General features: G+C 36.8%; 1 protein-coding gene across 1 annotated transcript in view; it reads left to right on the top strand.

Annotated features, from left to right (window-relative positions):
- The window catches only part of LOC150090698 (uncharacterized), an 81511-nt gene that overhangs the window by 45406 nt on the left and 18556 nt on the right, over positions 1-17549 (top strand). Inside the window, exons 5-6 of the mRNA XM_090369422.1 lie at positions 5056-5097; positions 16982-17099. Of these exons, the coding sequence (XP_090225548.1) occupies positions 5056-5097; positions 16982-17099 (160 nt within the window). The remainder of the gene's footprint in view (positions 1-5055; positions 5098-16981; positions 17100-17549) is intronic.

The following is a 17549-nucleotide window of genomic DNA, read 5'->3' as shown; positions in this document are numbered from 1 at the left end:
ATATGTGGGTTGCAGAGTTTGGAAACTAGACACCTTAGAGGAGATTTGATTGAGGTGTTTAAGGCTCTGAGAGGCATCAGTAAAATGAATGAGGACAAAATTTTCAAGATTACAAATGATGCTAGAACTAGGGGACATAAATTCAAGTTACGGGGGGGGGGGGGATATTTAGATTGGACTGTAGGAAGTTTAATTTTAGCCAGCAAGTTACAAATTATTGGAATAAGTTGCCTATATGGATTGGTAGAGGCTGACAGTTTGGGAAAATTCAAAGGTCATCTGGATAGTACCTCCGGGTGAGGGAAACACATAGGATGATAGTTTAATTTCCTTTTTGTTTATTAATTATTAGGGTTTTTTTTTTTTTGGCTGGTGTAGCATAAGCCATAGGCTTTCTTGCACCATGCGGCCATTACTAATATTATGATTTTGAAGAAAATATGAGAATGCTACCTCCATTATTACACTAAACAAAGACAGTAGTAAATTTAAAATTGAGAAAGGAGTTCGACAAAGAGACAATATCTCCAAAGTTATTTACTGCTGCCCTTGAAGAAGCTTTCAGAAGATTAGACTGTTCGCAGAAAGAAGTCAATGTGAATGGAGAGTACCTAAACCATTTATGATTTGCAGATGACATTGTGGTCATTAGCCATGATCCCAAAGAATTAGAGGAAAATCTTAATCAGTTATGCAGAGTTAGTGAGGATTTCGGACTCACTAACTCTGCATAGATGAATATGGCTAAAACTGCCACAGAAAGGGATATAATGATTGAAAGAGCAGTAATTGAAAAGGTGGAGTCATATACTTATTTGGGACGAGTCATTAGCTGTAATAATGGTAAATGGCTGGAAGTTAAGAGAAGAATAAATTTTGGATGGATAGCATTCAGGAAATATAGTCACATACTGAGGAGCAATATCCCAATTTGTCTGAAACGCAAAATAACGAACCAATGTATACTCCCCACCATGACTTATGGAAGTGAAACTTGGGCACTCACCAAAAGAATGGAAGAGAAGCTGAGAACTACACAGCGAAGAATGGAACGAATTATATTGGAAATCAGAGTGTTAGATAAGAAGAGAAACACATGGATTAGGCAGCAAACTCAAGTAAAGGACATTCTTATCAAAACTAAAGAACTTAAATGGTCGTGGCAGGACACAGTTTAAAGACATGATGACAGATGGACTAAGAAAATAACAGAATGGTACCCAAGAGGAGCTAGAAGAAAACCTGGAAGACAACAATGGAGATGGACAGATGAAATTCATGAGTTTGTGGGTAGTAAATGGATGGCCAGTGCTCAAAACAGAAGGAACTGGAAAGTTGCTGGAGAGGCCTTCATCCTGCAATGGATTGAAAATGGCTGATGATGATGATGAATTATTTAATTAATTTATATATATATTTTTACCACCTGCTGTTATTTTATTTAGGTAACTATATGTTACCCTTGGCCTCTGACTGCATATACAAGTCCACAGATTTTGGTTTAGCTAGTATAGAGTGAGACAAACTGACATATATAATTGCAACATTGTTTAATATAAGGGTTCAAACTTACGTACATACATTATTGTAATTAATAATCAGGGTTAATTTTACAACTAATTGTCCAATACAAGTAAACTCCACAGGGATGCACAATTACCAAAGTTTATACTAAATCTCATTACTATGAGGAATAATTACAGTTCTTAGTATTTTTAAAGACATCAATTTGGTGTTCTCCTTCCATCGTACAGGTTAATCAAGTCATTCGCAGATAGGAATACAAAGTGCCTTATTTTGTCATTCTCTTTAGTTCCAACATTACGTTACTTCTCTCCCGAACTATATCTTGGACTATATAATAGTGATAAAGGGTACTTACAATTAATTGTCCCCTTTTCCAGGTTGGGCCAGCTCCTTGGTTTTAGGACGATTTTCCGTTCGGTTTTTGATTTTCAGGATTCCTTTGTTTTGTACTTCCTCTTCCCACTTTTTATTATCAGATTGAAATCCTGTGTTAACGGGCTATCTGGTTTTCATCATCTTTCGCATATCCTACATTCAGCTATTTGGACTCCGCTCAAAATTCCCTCCTTGCCTATACTGCTCCTATTCCAGTTAAACCTTTCTGATATATACCCCTTTAGACATATTCTTCAGTACACTACTACATCGCCACTATACTTCCTCCAAAAAAAACTCACTGCCCAACTCACTTACTAAACGACCAACTTATTCCCTAAATGACCAACCTATTTACTCTTTCCCGCCGACCAAATCCTTATATACCCCATTTGGTTCTAAAATCTATTTTAGAACCCCTTATTTTAATATAATCCCCGATAAATTCCTTCGCCCTTGACCTTCTAAGATGCTTCAGCCCGTTTCTCCGTATACTTCTGGCTCAGTCCTTTTCGAGGAATTCTGACCTGACCTTCTGTAGGTTGAAGTTCACCGTCCTTCTAAAAAATTTGCTTCGCCTTTACGTACATTCCTAAACCATTAATACTTGATCTTATTTTAATCAATTGTTGGCGTGTTTAATTAAATGTTTACTGAATCAATCTAAGTTCTAAGAAGGTATAATATTCCAATGTTAAATATATATGTTAAATATTTTATTTATTTTTTATTTTTTTGTTACTAGTAAGCCAAAGCTTACATAGCCTTCTCTTTGGTATATCCTTGAGTTGGTGTAATTCAAGAATATTCCAAAGAGAAGGCTGAGTATAAGTCCTAACCTCCTCATGGGATATTGGTAACCTGTGATCTTTATAACCCTTTCTGAATAGGATAACTTGACATTTAAATCAATAACAAATGGTTTTTCCCAGTATCAAGTCATAGCCTAACTTATCTAAGCCATCTGTGATGTAGAATTGATATGTAATGAACAGCTGGCAGTCAGGCAGATGTGCAGCAAATTTAGTCTCTTGTGTGACAGTAACAGGTGTTGTAGGTGACAATATCCTAATGGCCTGTGGCAATTTAGGAGCATATCATTTGTCTACACATTAAATATGGGTTGTTTGGCTGCAATATTAGCACCCAAATCCAAGAATGTGTTCAGGTGCTAATGTTCCAGTTTGTATGTTAAAAATGATTTTTATTATCGTTTCAAATGGCCTTCAGAATGTCCTGTCTAATCTCCTCTAGCATTCCTAACAGGGTATAATACAAAAGTCTGTACATGAATGAAGTGTTAATTCTCAGCAACATTCACACTTTCCATTAATATTGTAAGTTGATGGTAATTCAAATGCAAGGCACTGTTTTTGGACAAACATCCAACAGTGCAAGTGCAGTTTGGGGGTCTAAGTAGGAGTCTGTGTCTCTCTCTCCCCACCCCCATGCTTCCATTAATAAAATGAGTTGATGGTAACACAAATGTAAGTCTGTTTTTGGACAAAATATTTCATATTGTCATGGTGCGGCATCCACCCGCCTGTTTCATTTGTGATGAATGCGATCCCACAAACTATGCAGTACTGTTCTGTAGTAAGGTGCCGTAACATTTGTATGATGTGGCATAACATGCTGGTAAACCATTTCTCGAATGGCAAGAAAAGAGTTGACCATAACCTTTCCTACAGAAGCCACAATTTTTGCTTTTTTTCGCTGCTCACAATGATGTAGACTTCCAAACAGAGCTTCGTTGCTTACTGTCTGGGTCAAGATGATGAAGACATGTCTCATCCACCATTATCATCTTGGGTAGAACCTCACCATCTTCAGTAGCCATCCATTACAGCTCCTGACAATCCTCCATGCAAACTTGCTGTTGCTCAGTTGTGAATAGTCTTTGGAACCCAGTATGCACAAACACGCGTCCTATGCAAATGGTTATAGAGAATACCGTGCATGCTTCCTGCTGATATTCTCAAAACATCTCTGCCAGTTGCCTTACTGTTATGCAACAATCTTCTTTCACAGTTACAGATGCAGTGTTTTTGGTTTCTGTGATGACAACAGTGGTTGGAACTCTAGGACTGCAGATTTTTGGGATCGAATCATGTCCATCTTTAAACATTCTAAACCACATGCAAGCTGTGCTATTTATGGCAGTGTAGATTCATCATAAACCTCTTAACATTTCATACACTTCAGCTGATGTTTTCTTGAGATGGAAATAAAATTTGAGAGCAGCCTACTATTCCTCGCATGTAACATCCATTATTATTTAGGTGAAACTGAACAGGCACAAACTTGACTGACTGCTAAGGTCACACTGCACACAAGTCAGCTGCCCAATTGCTGTGTGATGCAGCTTGGTTTGGTCGTAAATTCCATACCTCAGACAGAAACAGTAAGCATTATAGTTGTTCATGAAAAATTACGATCATTCTTTATTGAACAGTACTCATATATTACAATAAAAACTCAGTGACAGCGTTTTCTGTCTGTCTGCTAGTTATCAAATTTAATTTAAGAAATTGTTATCGTAGTGTAAGTGATAATATGTAATCTGCAATAATTGATTCTTTAATCTTTAAACATTCTAAACCACATGCAAGCTGTGCTATTTATGGCAGTGTAGATTCATCATAAACCTCTTAACATTTCATACACTTCAGCTGATGTTTTCTTGAGATGGAAATAAAATTTGAGAGCAGCCTACTATTCCTCGCATGTAACATCCATTATTATTTAGGTGAAACTGAACAGGCACAAACTTGACTGACTGCTAAGGTCACACTGCACACAAGTCAGCTGCCCAATTGCTGTGTGATGCAGCTTGGTTTGGTCGTAAATTCCATACCTCAGACAGAAACAGTAAGCATTATAGTTGTTCATGAAAAATTACGATCATTCTTTATTGAACAGTACTCATATATTACAATAAAAACTCAGTGACAGCGTTTTCTGTCTGTCTGCTAGTTATCAAATTTAATTTAAGAAATTGTTATCGTAGTGTAAGTGATAATATGTAATCTGCAATAATTGATTCTACTAAATGATTTTAGCAACATTGTTTATGCTGAAAGTACAGTGTTTGATTTTATTTTATCTTGATATTAAATTCAGAAGTAGATTAAAAAAATCCTTCATTCATAGGATACACCATTTAGGCACTCATGCGAGGGACCTGATGATATGGTAAGTGATTTATAATGTTTATGAAGAGATATGTATATACTTTCCTATGTTTTGCACTTTTTAATGATTGCCATTCAGATTGGTAACAATCTGAATAACAATTAAGCCACACTACAGTGTCTAATTATTAAAAATTTTTAACTAATAATAGTCACCCTGTATGTTTGTTTTTTTATTTTAACCGACTGGCTAATCACTTTTAGTACCAAAAATGTTAGTCATAACTTAAAAACCTTAAAAAATTTGAGTATTGTATATTTGAAATGAAGTTCAGTAATGAGATTTTTAAAATTTAAATAATGAATGATTGCTTGATATGTTGGATATTCATTCTTCTTCCACTTAATAACATAAAGAATTAAATTTCAGAAACTGTATATGACAATTTTTTTTCATGTTATTTTATAAGACAATAAGCTGTCAAAATAACTTATTTTGTAGTTTATTAATAATTTTATGCACTCTGTTCTTTTTCAACCATCCCTCGTATATTATGCTGAAGAAAGCAAAAAGAACAGTACAAATTAGAACATTAAGACTTGTCAATCATAGGAATATAGTAATAAGGAATCATATTTACTTTTTTTTTTTTTTTTTTTTTCCATTAAATATCGTAATGATTATCTGAGCCAAATCAGTATAGATTTATATCATGAAATTTACGTTATCTGATATAATTCATAAACTTATTGAAATAAATATAAATATATAAAATCTTTAAATAAAATTTGTATATCCAGGCTGTATCTCTGGTTTAAATATAAAATACATTTTTAAACAAGAGATAGTCTGGATCTACACACATACAGTCAGTCATAAAAAAAAAAAATCCATAAAGTGTGTCTAGTGTGTATTCCATCTTTTTTTTTTATTATTATTATAATGTTTATTTTATTATAATGTCTTAATCTAAAACATGCATAAAGAAGGTTTAGAACAAATTTTTTTCTTCCAATGATAACCAGTCAGTATTTCATAAAAATTCATTCACCTGGGATCAACTTTTTACATGCTGTATAAAAGACTTTTTTTTTTTTTTAAAGCTTCTTTGCAAATACTTAGCACCTAGCATATAAAAAGTTGATTCCAGATGAATGGATTTTTATGAAATTTTATATTTGACTATTTTAGAAAAATCTGTTAAGCATCCCAAATTTTATTGGTCCTTGAAACTGTCAGACATTTTCTCAGGTATGTGAAGCTGGGCTTGCTTCCTCGGAGTCTAAAACACTGGTGGAACTGCTATTCAGGTGACAGTCGAGTCAAGTGGACTAAATTTCGGTAAAGTCCAGTCATTCTGTGAAAACCAAATTCTCTGCTTGCATCTTCACATCTGGAGCCTCCGTAGCCAGGTGGGAAGGAACAGCAGTGCGTAGCACACGCTTCTTGATTAGACCGGGGTTTGAGTCCATCACCACCAAATACGGAGGATGCGGAAAGGTCAGGGAATGACCACCGCATGTTCCCGGAGCAATATGGCCTTAGTTGCTAATGCTCCTAAAAACCAAATAACAAACAAACAGCATCTTCACATTGGTGGGACTGTGTATATTCTTGCCATGTGTACCCCATATCCAAAAACTTCATTATTTTATTTTATTTTTTTTATGAAAACTCCAAACACGCGACATATTAGAACCTATAGTACTTAGTACAGTGCATGTGTTGGAGGTTGAAAAGACAAAAGAAGATATTTGTTGACATTAGACTTGAACTTCTGTAGACTGTAATTTTCAGGAAATACATATGGAGGAAGGTTGTTCCAGAAAACGACAGTTGAATAAATAAACGAGGAAGATGAAAAGTAAGTTCTGTGAGTTTGAAGTTGGACAGTAAATGGATGTTGTCTGGTGGCGGCACCTGTTTGGACTCTTTTGAAAGAGAGCAGAAATTGTAGAAGCCAATTCAGAAGAACAGTGCCCGTGGAAATATCTGTAGAAAAGGATTGCAGCAGAAACAGTACAACTATGCGACAGAGTGGAGAGACTCTGTTAGACATGAGTCATTAATTAACCTAAGTGCCCTCTTCTGAATGGAATCCAGAAGCCTGAGAGAGGTTTTGGGGGCACCGCCCCAGATGTGTGAACAATATTCCATGGTGGGGTGGATTTGCGATTTGTACAGAGTGAACAGCTGTTTGGAAGAAAAGTAATGTCGAGAGTGAAAGAGAAAACCAGGTTTTCTTGCGGAGGAAGCAATATTTGTAATGTGCTTGTGCCAAGAGAGATTAGAAGTCAGTGTAATCCCCAAAAGAGATATATCATCTTGCCCAGAAATCGGAGTGTCACCAAAGATAAGCATAGGAGCAGATGAATCCTTTCTGCAAGATATAAGACAGGACTGAGTTTTAGAAGGATTGAAATCAACTAAGCTGTCTTTGCCCCACTGGAGAATTATCTGGAGATTGACATTTAAGGAATTGGTAGCAGATATTCAAGAAGTTGAAGCTGATTGAGCAAGGCAAGATTTCTCAAACTGGAAAGTGGAATGCAATGTACTATCATCAGCAAACCTATGGATAGGATTTCTGGTCAATGCAAGAAATTCATTAATATACGAGAGGAAAAGAGTGGAGGAAAGAATTGAACTTTGGGGGACACCAGCATTAGTGGAGAAGTTAGAAGAGAGAGAGCCATCTACCATCACCTTCAGTGAACAGTCAGAGAGAAAACTGGATAACCAATTACAAAAAACAGTTGGCAAACCATAAGATGGAAGCTTATTTAGAAGACCTTTACGCCAAACACGATTGAAAATCTTTGACATGTCAAGAGAAACTGCTTGTGTTTCCCTGAACTTTTCCATTGAATTTGTCCATAAATGGGTAACATAAGCCAGAATATCCCAGTAGATCAACAGTGATGGAATTCATACTGGCGATTGTTGATCAGATGGAAGGTTTCTAGATAGTTTGAGTTGGTGGTTAATTGATTTCTCCATTACTTTAGAAAGAATAGAAGTAATTGCAATAATCTAATGGCAGTGATTTGTACCTTTTTAAGGAACTGGCTCCTTCCAAAGCCAGTTCCTTAAAAAAAGTTATTCCTTAATTCAGCCAAGCAGAAGGAAAAACACTTCTGGAATAAGAAAGTGAAAAAAGGCGGCAAAGAACAGGATTAAGTTCATGAGCACAGGTTTTGAGAACAAGTGGAGAAATGCTATCAGGACCTGGAGCTTTCTTAGCATCAAGATTGTTCAAAATCCTTTTGACTGAAGAAAACAGTAGGCATTGAATGGAGCGTGCTGAGAATGGTGTGAGATGTTTCAGCAAGATCATTAATACATGAGTTGGAAGAAAAGTGGGATGTTAGCAGGTCAGCTTTATCCTTGGCTGAAGTGACAATAGAACCATCTGGTTTTGACAGAGGTGGGAGCAGAGATGGACAGAAGTTGTAGCCAATAGCTTTGGCAAAAAGACCAGAACGCTCAACTAGCATTAGGGAAAGTTTTCTACTCTTAGCCTGTTCAAAATCTAGTTTGGATTGATTAATAACTGCTTTACAATTGTTGCGAGCTTTGGTGAAAATGAAATTGAAGAATTAGAACAAGCCAATTACAATATGCAACATTCTTCTCTTGAACAGCCTTAGCACATTTATTGGAAAACCAAGGTTTAGATGAAGGACAAGATATTAAGGTGGAGTGTGGAATAAAGGATTCCATTCATACAAGAATAATTTCACCGACACGATCTGAGCAAATGTCGACATCAGAAGTTTCGAAACAGTAATCCGACCAAGGAAAAGAAGAAAAGAAATCTCGCAGGTCATTCCATTTTGCATTCTTGTAATGCCAAACAACACAGTGTTGGGAATAGCCATGAGATAAAGGCTCCATTGGAGAAGAGACAATCACCAATTTGTGATCTGAGATGCCTAAATTTCCACTCACTTCAACTGTGTACTTAGAAGGGTTGTTTGTGAGAAAAAAAAAATCAAAAGTGTTGGCTGTATGGTTAGGATTACCCAGTATTCTGGTAGGTAAATGAACAATCTGTGCTGGGTCATTAGTAATTGCAAAAACCTCAGCATCTCGACCAGCTACGTCTGTGTGACTAGAAAACGGAAGCCAGCTGGAGTTGTGAACATTAAAATCACCAAGGAAAATTACCTGACAGTTAAGAAAGTTGGAAAGGAGAAAGTCAAGTTTGCAAAGAGTGGAAGTCAAAGAGTTCCAAGTGATTAGTTGAGCTGGGAGAATGGTAGAGACAACATTCATCTGTTTACAGTGTAAACAGATGAATTTGACAGAATGCGGTAGAGAGATTTTAAGCCAGAGGAGGTCAAAAAAAGGAGATTCCAAATTACCCAGTCTGACAGGGAATATTGGAATGGACATATTCACAAGTGCCACCTTTGAGGCAGAAGGAATCAACCTATAACTGAGATTCAGAAAAAGTACATGGGATTTGGCAGACTAAGTGGAAATGGACATCATTGAGACTAGAACTGAGACCACGTATATTTGTGAAATGAACTAGGAAGTGTTTGGGAGGTTTGGATCTTTTCACAGATAAGTTTGCTCTATTAGTTTGACAATTCATGGGGTATTCAATAATAAGAAGAGGTGGGAAAGGGGTCCATGCTGTATGAAGTAATGAAATTTTTAGATACCACATACACATGGTGAGAATATACTCAGATCCTTAACATAACGTGGCCTTGACAGTGCTTCCCCGCATACACACTACTTGGACTCCCTCCAGTCACTATCTGGCAGAGTAGAGGTAGCGAGATTATACACTAGCTGATTCGAAAGCCTCCTAGAGAGTTACCAATAGGTTTTGTTTGGTGTACTAACTAGCGGCTGGCCTGTGAACACCGTTTTAGAGCTGTGCCCTCGAAATGTAAGGAAGTTTGGATCTCACCATGGTGTTCAATAACCTTAAAAGACATCAATCATACTGCATGATGGAAGAGATGGGGAAGGGTTGACCAGAACTTAGCTCTGGGGACTAAACATGGGTTCCAGCACTTCAAGCCTCCAATAAACAATGTGGTGGTATTGCACTCGTTGATAAGTCATCTACTACCTAGTATTGCCTATTAACACACAGAGGGGTGGCATTCCTCTGTGTGGTGTGGGCAACGCACCTCGGCCCCTGCTTGCGTCGGTTCCCACCTGGGTGGTGGTCACCCACAGTGTGCTTGCGCAGTAAGGTTATACCCAGGATTACTAACAATCCCGCTATCGTAAAGGTGCAAGCAGAGGATTTGGCTGTCACAGACCATCTGGACTTTGCCAAAATTGGGTCCACTTCACTTGAGTGTCACCCTAATATCAGTTCCAACAGTGTTTTAGCTCCCAGGTAGCAAGCACAGCTTGTCTGGCATATCTGAAAGAATGTCTGCGACAGCCTCAATGATCATACATCATATCCTCCCTACCTTTTTCTTACTACTGAATACATCATGAATAGTCAAACTAATAGAACAAACTTACCTTCAAAAAGATCTAAACCTCCCAAATGCTTCCTCGTACATTTTACAAATATATGTGGTCTCTGTTTCAATCTCAGTGATATCCATTTCTACTTACAGTGTAAGTAGAAATAGACGTCACTAAGATTGAAATATTTTTTTCTGACAGAATCCCAAATTTGTTTCAATCACTGCTCATCTCAGTTGTCCAAATTATTTGCTGTACGATTCTTTTCACTTCAAAGGTGGTACCTGTGCATATGCCCACTCTGATATTCCCTGCCAGAGACAGTAATTTTGAATATCCTGTTTTCGATCCTCTTTGGCTTAAAATATCTCAGCCCCACTTGGTCAAATTCACACATTTGCCTCTATGATTTTCCCAACTCCACTAGTTACTTGGAACTCTTTGTCTTCCTCTCATTGATACTTGATTTTCTCCAGTCCACCTTTCCTAATAGTGAGGTAATTTTCCTTGGTGATTTTAATGTTCACAATTCTTGCTGGCTTCCTTTTTCTAGACACATGCTGAACCAGCTGGGTCCAGCATGTGTCTAGAAAAAGAATAAAGGATTTCATCCCTACAAGAATAATTTCATTCACTCAGATTGTGTGAATGAAATTATTCTTGTAGGGATGAAATCCTTTATTCCACACACCACCTTAATTCGTTTATTTAAACCTTTTTTTCCAATAAATGTGCCAAGGTTGTTCAAAATGTTGCATATTGCAATTGACTTGCATTCAAATCTTCAGGTTCCTTTTCTGCCTACATGAAAGCTTGCAACAGTTGTAAAGCGTTATTAATCAGTCCAAACTAGATTTTGAACAGGTTAACAGTAGAAAACTTCTTGTTCGAATGATAGTCAGGCATTCTGGTCTCTTGACAAAGTTGTTGTCCGCAACTTTCGTCCATCTCTATTTCCACCTCTATCAAAACCAGACGGTTCTGTTGCCACCTCAGCTAAAAGCCGACCTATTAGCATCTTACTTTTCCTCTAACTTGTGTATTGATGATCTTGGAAAACCATCTCCTACCAATCCAGTACACTCCATTCAATGCTTTCTGTAGTGTTCCATCAAAAGGATGTAACAAGAATTTTTTTTGAATAGTCTTGATACCATGAAAGCTCGTGGTCCTGTTGGTATTTCTCCACTTATTCTCAAAACCTGTGCTTCTGAGCATACTCCTGCTCTGCATTTCCTTTTTTTATATTCCGTTATTTTCCCTTCTGCTTGGAAATTCGCTCATATCCAGTCATTTCCTAAAAAAGGGTGACAGATCCCTTCCATCCAATTATCATCCCATTCCACTTCTACTCTTTCCGAAGTAATGGAGAAATCTATTAACCACCAACCCCTAAACAATCTAGAAACCTTCATCTGAACAGTAATTGCCATATGAGTTCCATCAATGTCGATCCACTGGTGATATTCTGGCTTATTTTACCCATTTATGGACAAATTCAGTGGAAAAATTTGGTGAAACACAAGCTTCCATCTTATGGTTTATCAACTGTTTTTGTAATTGGTTATCCAGTTTTCTCTTTGATTGCTCACTGAGGGTGATGGTAGATGGCTCCTGTCTTCTAACTTCTCCACTAATGCTGGTGTCCCCCGAGGTTTAGTTTTTTTCCCCCACTCTTTTCCTCTTGTATATTAATGACCTCCTTCCATTGACTGGAAATCCTATCCATAGTTTTGCCGATGATAGCACATTGCATTCCACTTTCCAGTTAACGAATGCTAATGCTAATGTAACATACCATCACGAAATAGGGTTAAAAATATGAAATTCCTAGTTGATGCACTTTCTTTGAACACTAGTGTAAATGCAAATAACTTGCATTTATAAATGTTAAACATTAACTGCCATTTTTTTATCCCTTTTTTCTAGATTTACCTAAATCTTGAAGTAGCATACCCTACTTATGTCATTAACCACCCTGCCACCTTTTGTAACATCAGCACACTTGGAATAGTTGCACATCAGTATCAATAAATATTAAAAACAATAAAGGACCCAATACTGAATTCTGTGTTCTCTCTCATAACATTAATCCTTGAAGATATGGAACTGTCATTCATATTTATGTAATTATAATTATATAATGTACTTCAGTACAATGGGTTTTATAATTGTATTTAATGTACCTGTCATACTTGAAATATTGCACATGGGTATTGAAGTCAGATGACAAAAAATAATAATTGATAGGCATTTTGACATGCACTTATTCTAGAGAAGTACATTATACATTTATTACATATTGTTTTTATTTAGCTCACAAGAGTTTCTTCAGTTCGTAAAATAAATATATATATATATATATATAGCTATATCTCATAACATGCCTTGGGTTAACATTTTTCAGATTAAAAAAATGTTTAATTCCCTCCTTCATAGAATTGCTATAGAAAGTCACATTAATTTCATTTTAATGTATGTATTAAGAATTTCTGGACACCTTTTATGCTAGTGAATATACATATAATTTTGTTCTGTATAAAGATAACACATATTCTTTCTTATGTTGGTACCAGACTTACCACATAATTTCCTTCCCCCCCCTCCAAAAGATAGTAATGAGTTCTTTGTCAATGTGAATACTCAAACAAAAAAATGGAACCATATTGGTCCACTACAGAAGAAAAGTGGAATCAATATTGATGACTCCAGGAGACACAGGTGTCTCAAAAATATTGGTACAAACATTTAGGGGAGGTAGATAACATCTAAAGGAATGTGAATCGCATAGGAACCCATAACCGGAAACATCACGGGAAAGTAGTAGCAGAGGCACAAGACAGTAATTAGTGGCAAACATTTATTTGACATAATATTAACAATGGAGTACGAGATGGATGCATACCATGATGTTACAACAGATGCTCGAAGGTTTCACCATGAGATGCGGTGCATGTGTGACACCGACACAGCATGGATTGGTGGACACGGTCAAACACACCTGGAGTTTCTTTGACAGTAGCAGCAGTGCAGACGAGTCTCGCCACGAGATCCATTTCCGTCTCCACAGGCGATTCATACACGATAGATTTGAGGCCCCCCAACAGAAAGAAATCAAGTCGTGATAAATCAGGTGAGTGTGGGGGGGCCAGGCAACTGGTCCACCACGGCCAATCCATCAACGCCTAAAATGCCTGTTCAAATGGTCACGAATACACCTTCCATAATGGGCGGGCACCCCATCATGTTGAAACCAAATGTTGCGTCTCACATTTGCTGGAACATCGTCAAGTAACCCTGGTAGAACTTGTTCAAGAAAGATACAATATTTAGCGGAGTTCGTGTGGGATGGTAGCAGGTATGGGCTGACTAAGCAGTCACCGACCATACCTGCCCACACATTTATTGCGAAGCGATGTTGGGGCGCACACCGTGTGGGCTGTCATGAGCAAGCCCACACATGAGCATTGTGCTGATTGAATAAGCCTTCACAAGTGAAATAAGCCTCATCCGTGAACAAAACATAGGCTGGAAAATTCAAATCTTGAACACTTTCTTGGAGAAACCACTGCGCAAAAGCCACACTTGCAGGATCATCTTGGGGGAGCAGTAACTGAACCCTTTGGAGATGAAAGGGGTGTAAGAAATCATCGTGCCAGACACGATGTACATTGCAATGAGACACTCCTAAGGTAGAGGCAATGGCATGTGTGCTGGTAGTAGGATTATTCTGGATGGCATTCAACACACTTTCTTCCATGGCGGGAGTTCACGTCGAACGTGGTCTGCCCGCACTACTCCTGTTACCTCTAAATGACCCATAATCGCACAAATTTTTATGTACATGCACAAACAAACGGTGGTCCGATACATGTCTGTCTGGGAAATGTTCTCCGTAAGTTCATTGAGTGGCTCGTCCATTGCCCTCTGCTAATCCATACACTAGGTGCATGTCTGCCAGCTCACAGTTCATATATCAATGCATGCTCTTTGTGCGGGTGACTCCGTAGCCAGGTGGGAAGGAGCAGCAGTGCGTAGCACACGCTTCTTGATTAGACCGGGGTTCGAGCCCGTCACCACCAAATACGGAGGATGCGGAAAGGTTAGGGAATGACCACCGCATATCCCGGAGCAATATGGCCTTAGTTGCTAATGCTCCTAAAAACCAAATAACAAATAACAAGCTCTTTGTGCGGTGACTACTGCGCCGTCAGTCCTCGTATAACACGTGTTTACACTACACGAATTCGATCATACACGATTTATAAATAGGGGAACGATATCTTATATAACACGAACTGAATTCGCTTATGCATGATTCGCCTTGGTGTTTACAAGAAATGGCAGTCGAACACAGAATCAACCGAACGCAACACAATAGGAATGAAGAGAAGTTCTGAAAATGTATTTATGTTTTTTTATATCAGTGAAGGGGAAACACATTTCACCATAATAATGTAAAAATCAACACAATTCCAGCTATCGGTATAATCGCAAATGCAATTAGATCGAGTTTACTACCAGTTTATAACAGATTCCACTAGCAGAAACGCAACTGGAAATTGTTTTTATTGTTTTATGGTAGTAACCCCTAGAAATGTGAGGTGTTATTAGTGTATCTCTGCCTTTATGGGGTTGTTTATTCAGTTGCTACACGTGTGCAGCTTTGTTTATGTGTATCAAGTGTGCCTCCTCGTTTTGTAATTGTGCTTTATTCCCTAAAAATTAGTAAAATTCTTAATTAAAAGGTGTGAAAAGGAAGCGACCTGGTGAAGACACTGCAGATTCAGAGAGAAAAAGAAAAGCAATATCGATAAACAGAGGCGGACTGGGTCAAAAATTCTTACCCGGGAGAAAATTTATAGTTGCCTCATACTATGGTTTATGGCCAAAATCACACCGGCCTCTGGCCCACCGGAGTTTTCCCGGTAGGGCTTATGGCCAGTCCGCCTCTATCGATAGAGAAAAAATATGAAATTGTGAAACGCTTTGAGCAAAATGAAAGACCACGTGATATTGCATGTGCTACAGCCTAAATGAGGCAATGCTGAGAATTACAAAGAATGCAGAGAAAATAGAAACAACTTTCATAGCAGGAACAACTCAAAGTGTAATTAAAATCCATTAGATTAAGACACAAAGAATTGGAAGAGATGGAACACCTGTCATCTGGTTGGATAGAAAACCAAACAAAAAACAAGTTTGCTTACGACAGAAGCAAAAGCATTAGCAATATTTTATTACGTAATAGTCATAATAAAATACGTATTTTATTCGTAAAAAATATTACGTATTTTTTATTATTTATTATATTATAATAATATAATAATAATAATAATAATAAATATTATAAAAAATTATAATATTATTTTTTATTACGTATTTTAATCGTTATAAAATACTTACGTATTTTATAACGATTAAAATTACCCGATTATATATTGTATTTGGTAATGTTTTGGTTACAAATGTGTGTTCAATCTTGGGTGGTCGGCACCTAACCCTACTTTTCCCATAGGGCCTGTTGTTTATATTGCACGAATTTGCATTGCACGAGGGTTTCTAGGAACACAACTATCGTGCTATACGAGGACTGACTGTACCAATATTTTTGAGACACCCTGTATATCTATACTATTTATACAGTAGAGATTCGGAGGCTATTCTTGTCAAAAAAAAAAAAAAAAAAAAAAAAAAACCTATTTGAAAAATAAAAAATAAGTTATTTTGGCTATTTTAGAATTATGAAGAATAGGAAAATTTTCTCACTCCATTTTTATGGTTTTGTGGCCATAGAATTTAAACTGTCTAGTTAATGCAATGATTTTAATGCTTACAGTGGAACAAACCTTTTCCTTTACCACAGGTTGCCTTGATATTGCACTATTTAAACAGATAGTGTCACCAAACAATTAGTCTGTCATTTGTTTGAAAGCTCAGATACTGTTATGACAGACTGTTAAGGAGTAGTGAAATTACCTACTGTGTGATGAGGAACAAGTCAGTCATAAAATGGGCTATCATAACATAGTTGAATTACAGAAAAATGGCAAAATAAGATTTTGGTCAAGCCATTTGTTTAAACTTCAGATTTGTTTAAAATGCTGAGGGAACATGTTACTAAATGTGAAATTCATTTTGCTTAAGCTAATTTTTTTCATTAAATTTTTTAATCAGATAAAGGTTTGAATTGCTTTAAGTGTGTAACTTCCTACAAAGTTAAAATATGAAGATATATTTTTAAAATTAATTGTATAATTTTATTCTCATTTCTTTCATTAGTTTCAGGGAATTTTATTAATTCTGAAAATAGAATCATAAAGTGCACTTTTTAATTTTATTATTCTTAGACACCCTGTAAAGCATGCCTGAATATCCATGCACAGAATTTTATGTACTGCATTTTTTTCCCCATGTGATTTGGCTTATTTTTAAATGGGCTAGTTTTAATTCTAATGAAAATAGCAATGTTCAAATATTTGTTTATACATTTCAGCCTGCCCACATCAAAGCCTGCTTTCTTGGCTCTAGTCTCTCCATTCCTATTACTGATGGTAAGTTAAACCTTGGTACCTGGCAAGGAATCTGGCTCTGTGAACATAGGAATCGAGCAGGTAGATTACTTTACTAAATACTTGTAATAGTAGTATAATATCTCAGCCGTTTAACTTAAATTTTGCTTTGAGATTAACAGAGAATAAAATTTTATGCGAAAGGTGATTTTTTATTCTTTGAACAGTTTTAATTGTATATATTTTTTTCAGTCTCAGAACTGAAAATTTAAAAGATCCTAATTACACATTTGGAATTTATATTGGCAGCTTTGGAGCTATCCCATTTCTTTTTCTCATGGTGAGCTTATAACCAACATTATGGCTTAAGCCATTGATATACCATAAAAAAATCCAAATAACCAACCAGCCAGCTTCTTTTCTTGTGGGTTATAGAGTTGATTCCACTCAACCCTAGTTCCAACATGATGGTGCAGTGCTCTTTCATATTTTGCATTGCTGGGTATGAAGCAGAATATAGATATTTTGCTGTATTTTTTTTTTGAAGGGAAC

This window comes from Mastigoproctus giganteus, chromosome 1 (assembly GCF_048544385.1).
Source record: "Mastigoproctus giganteus isolate SK-2022 chromosome 1, ASM4854438v1, whole genome shotgun sequence".
Classification (NCBI taxonomy): Eukaryota; Metazoa; Arthropoda; class Arachnida; order Uropygi; family Thelyphonidae; genus Mastigoproctus; species Mastigoproctus giganteus.
Note: the sequence above shows the minus strand (reverse complement) of the source record. Positions and strands in the feature narration are given on the sequence as shown.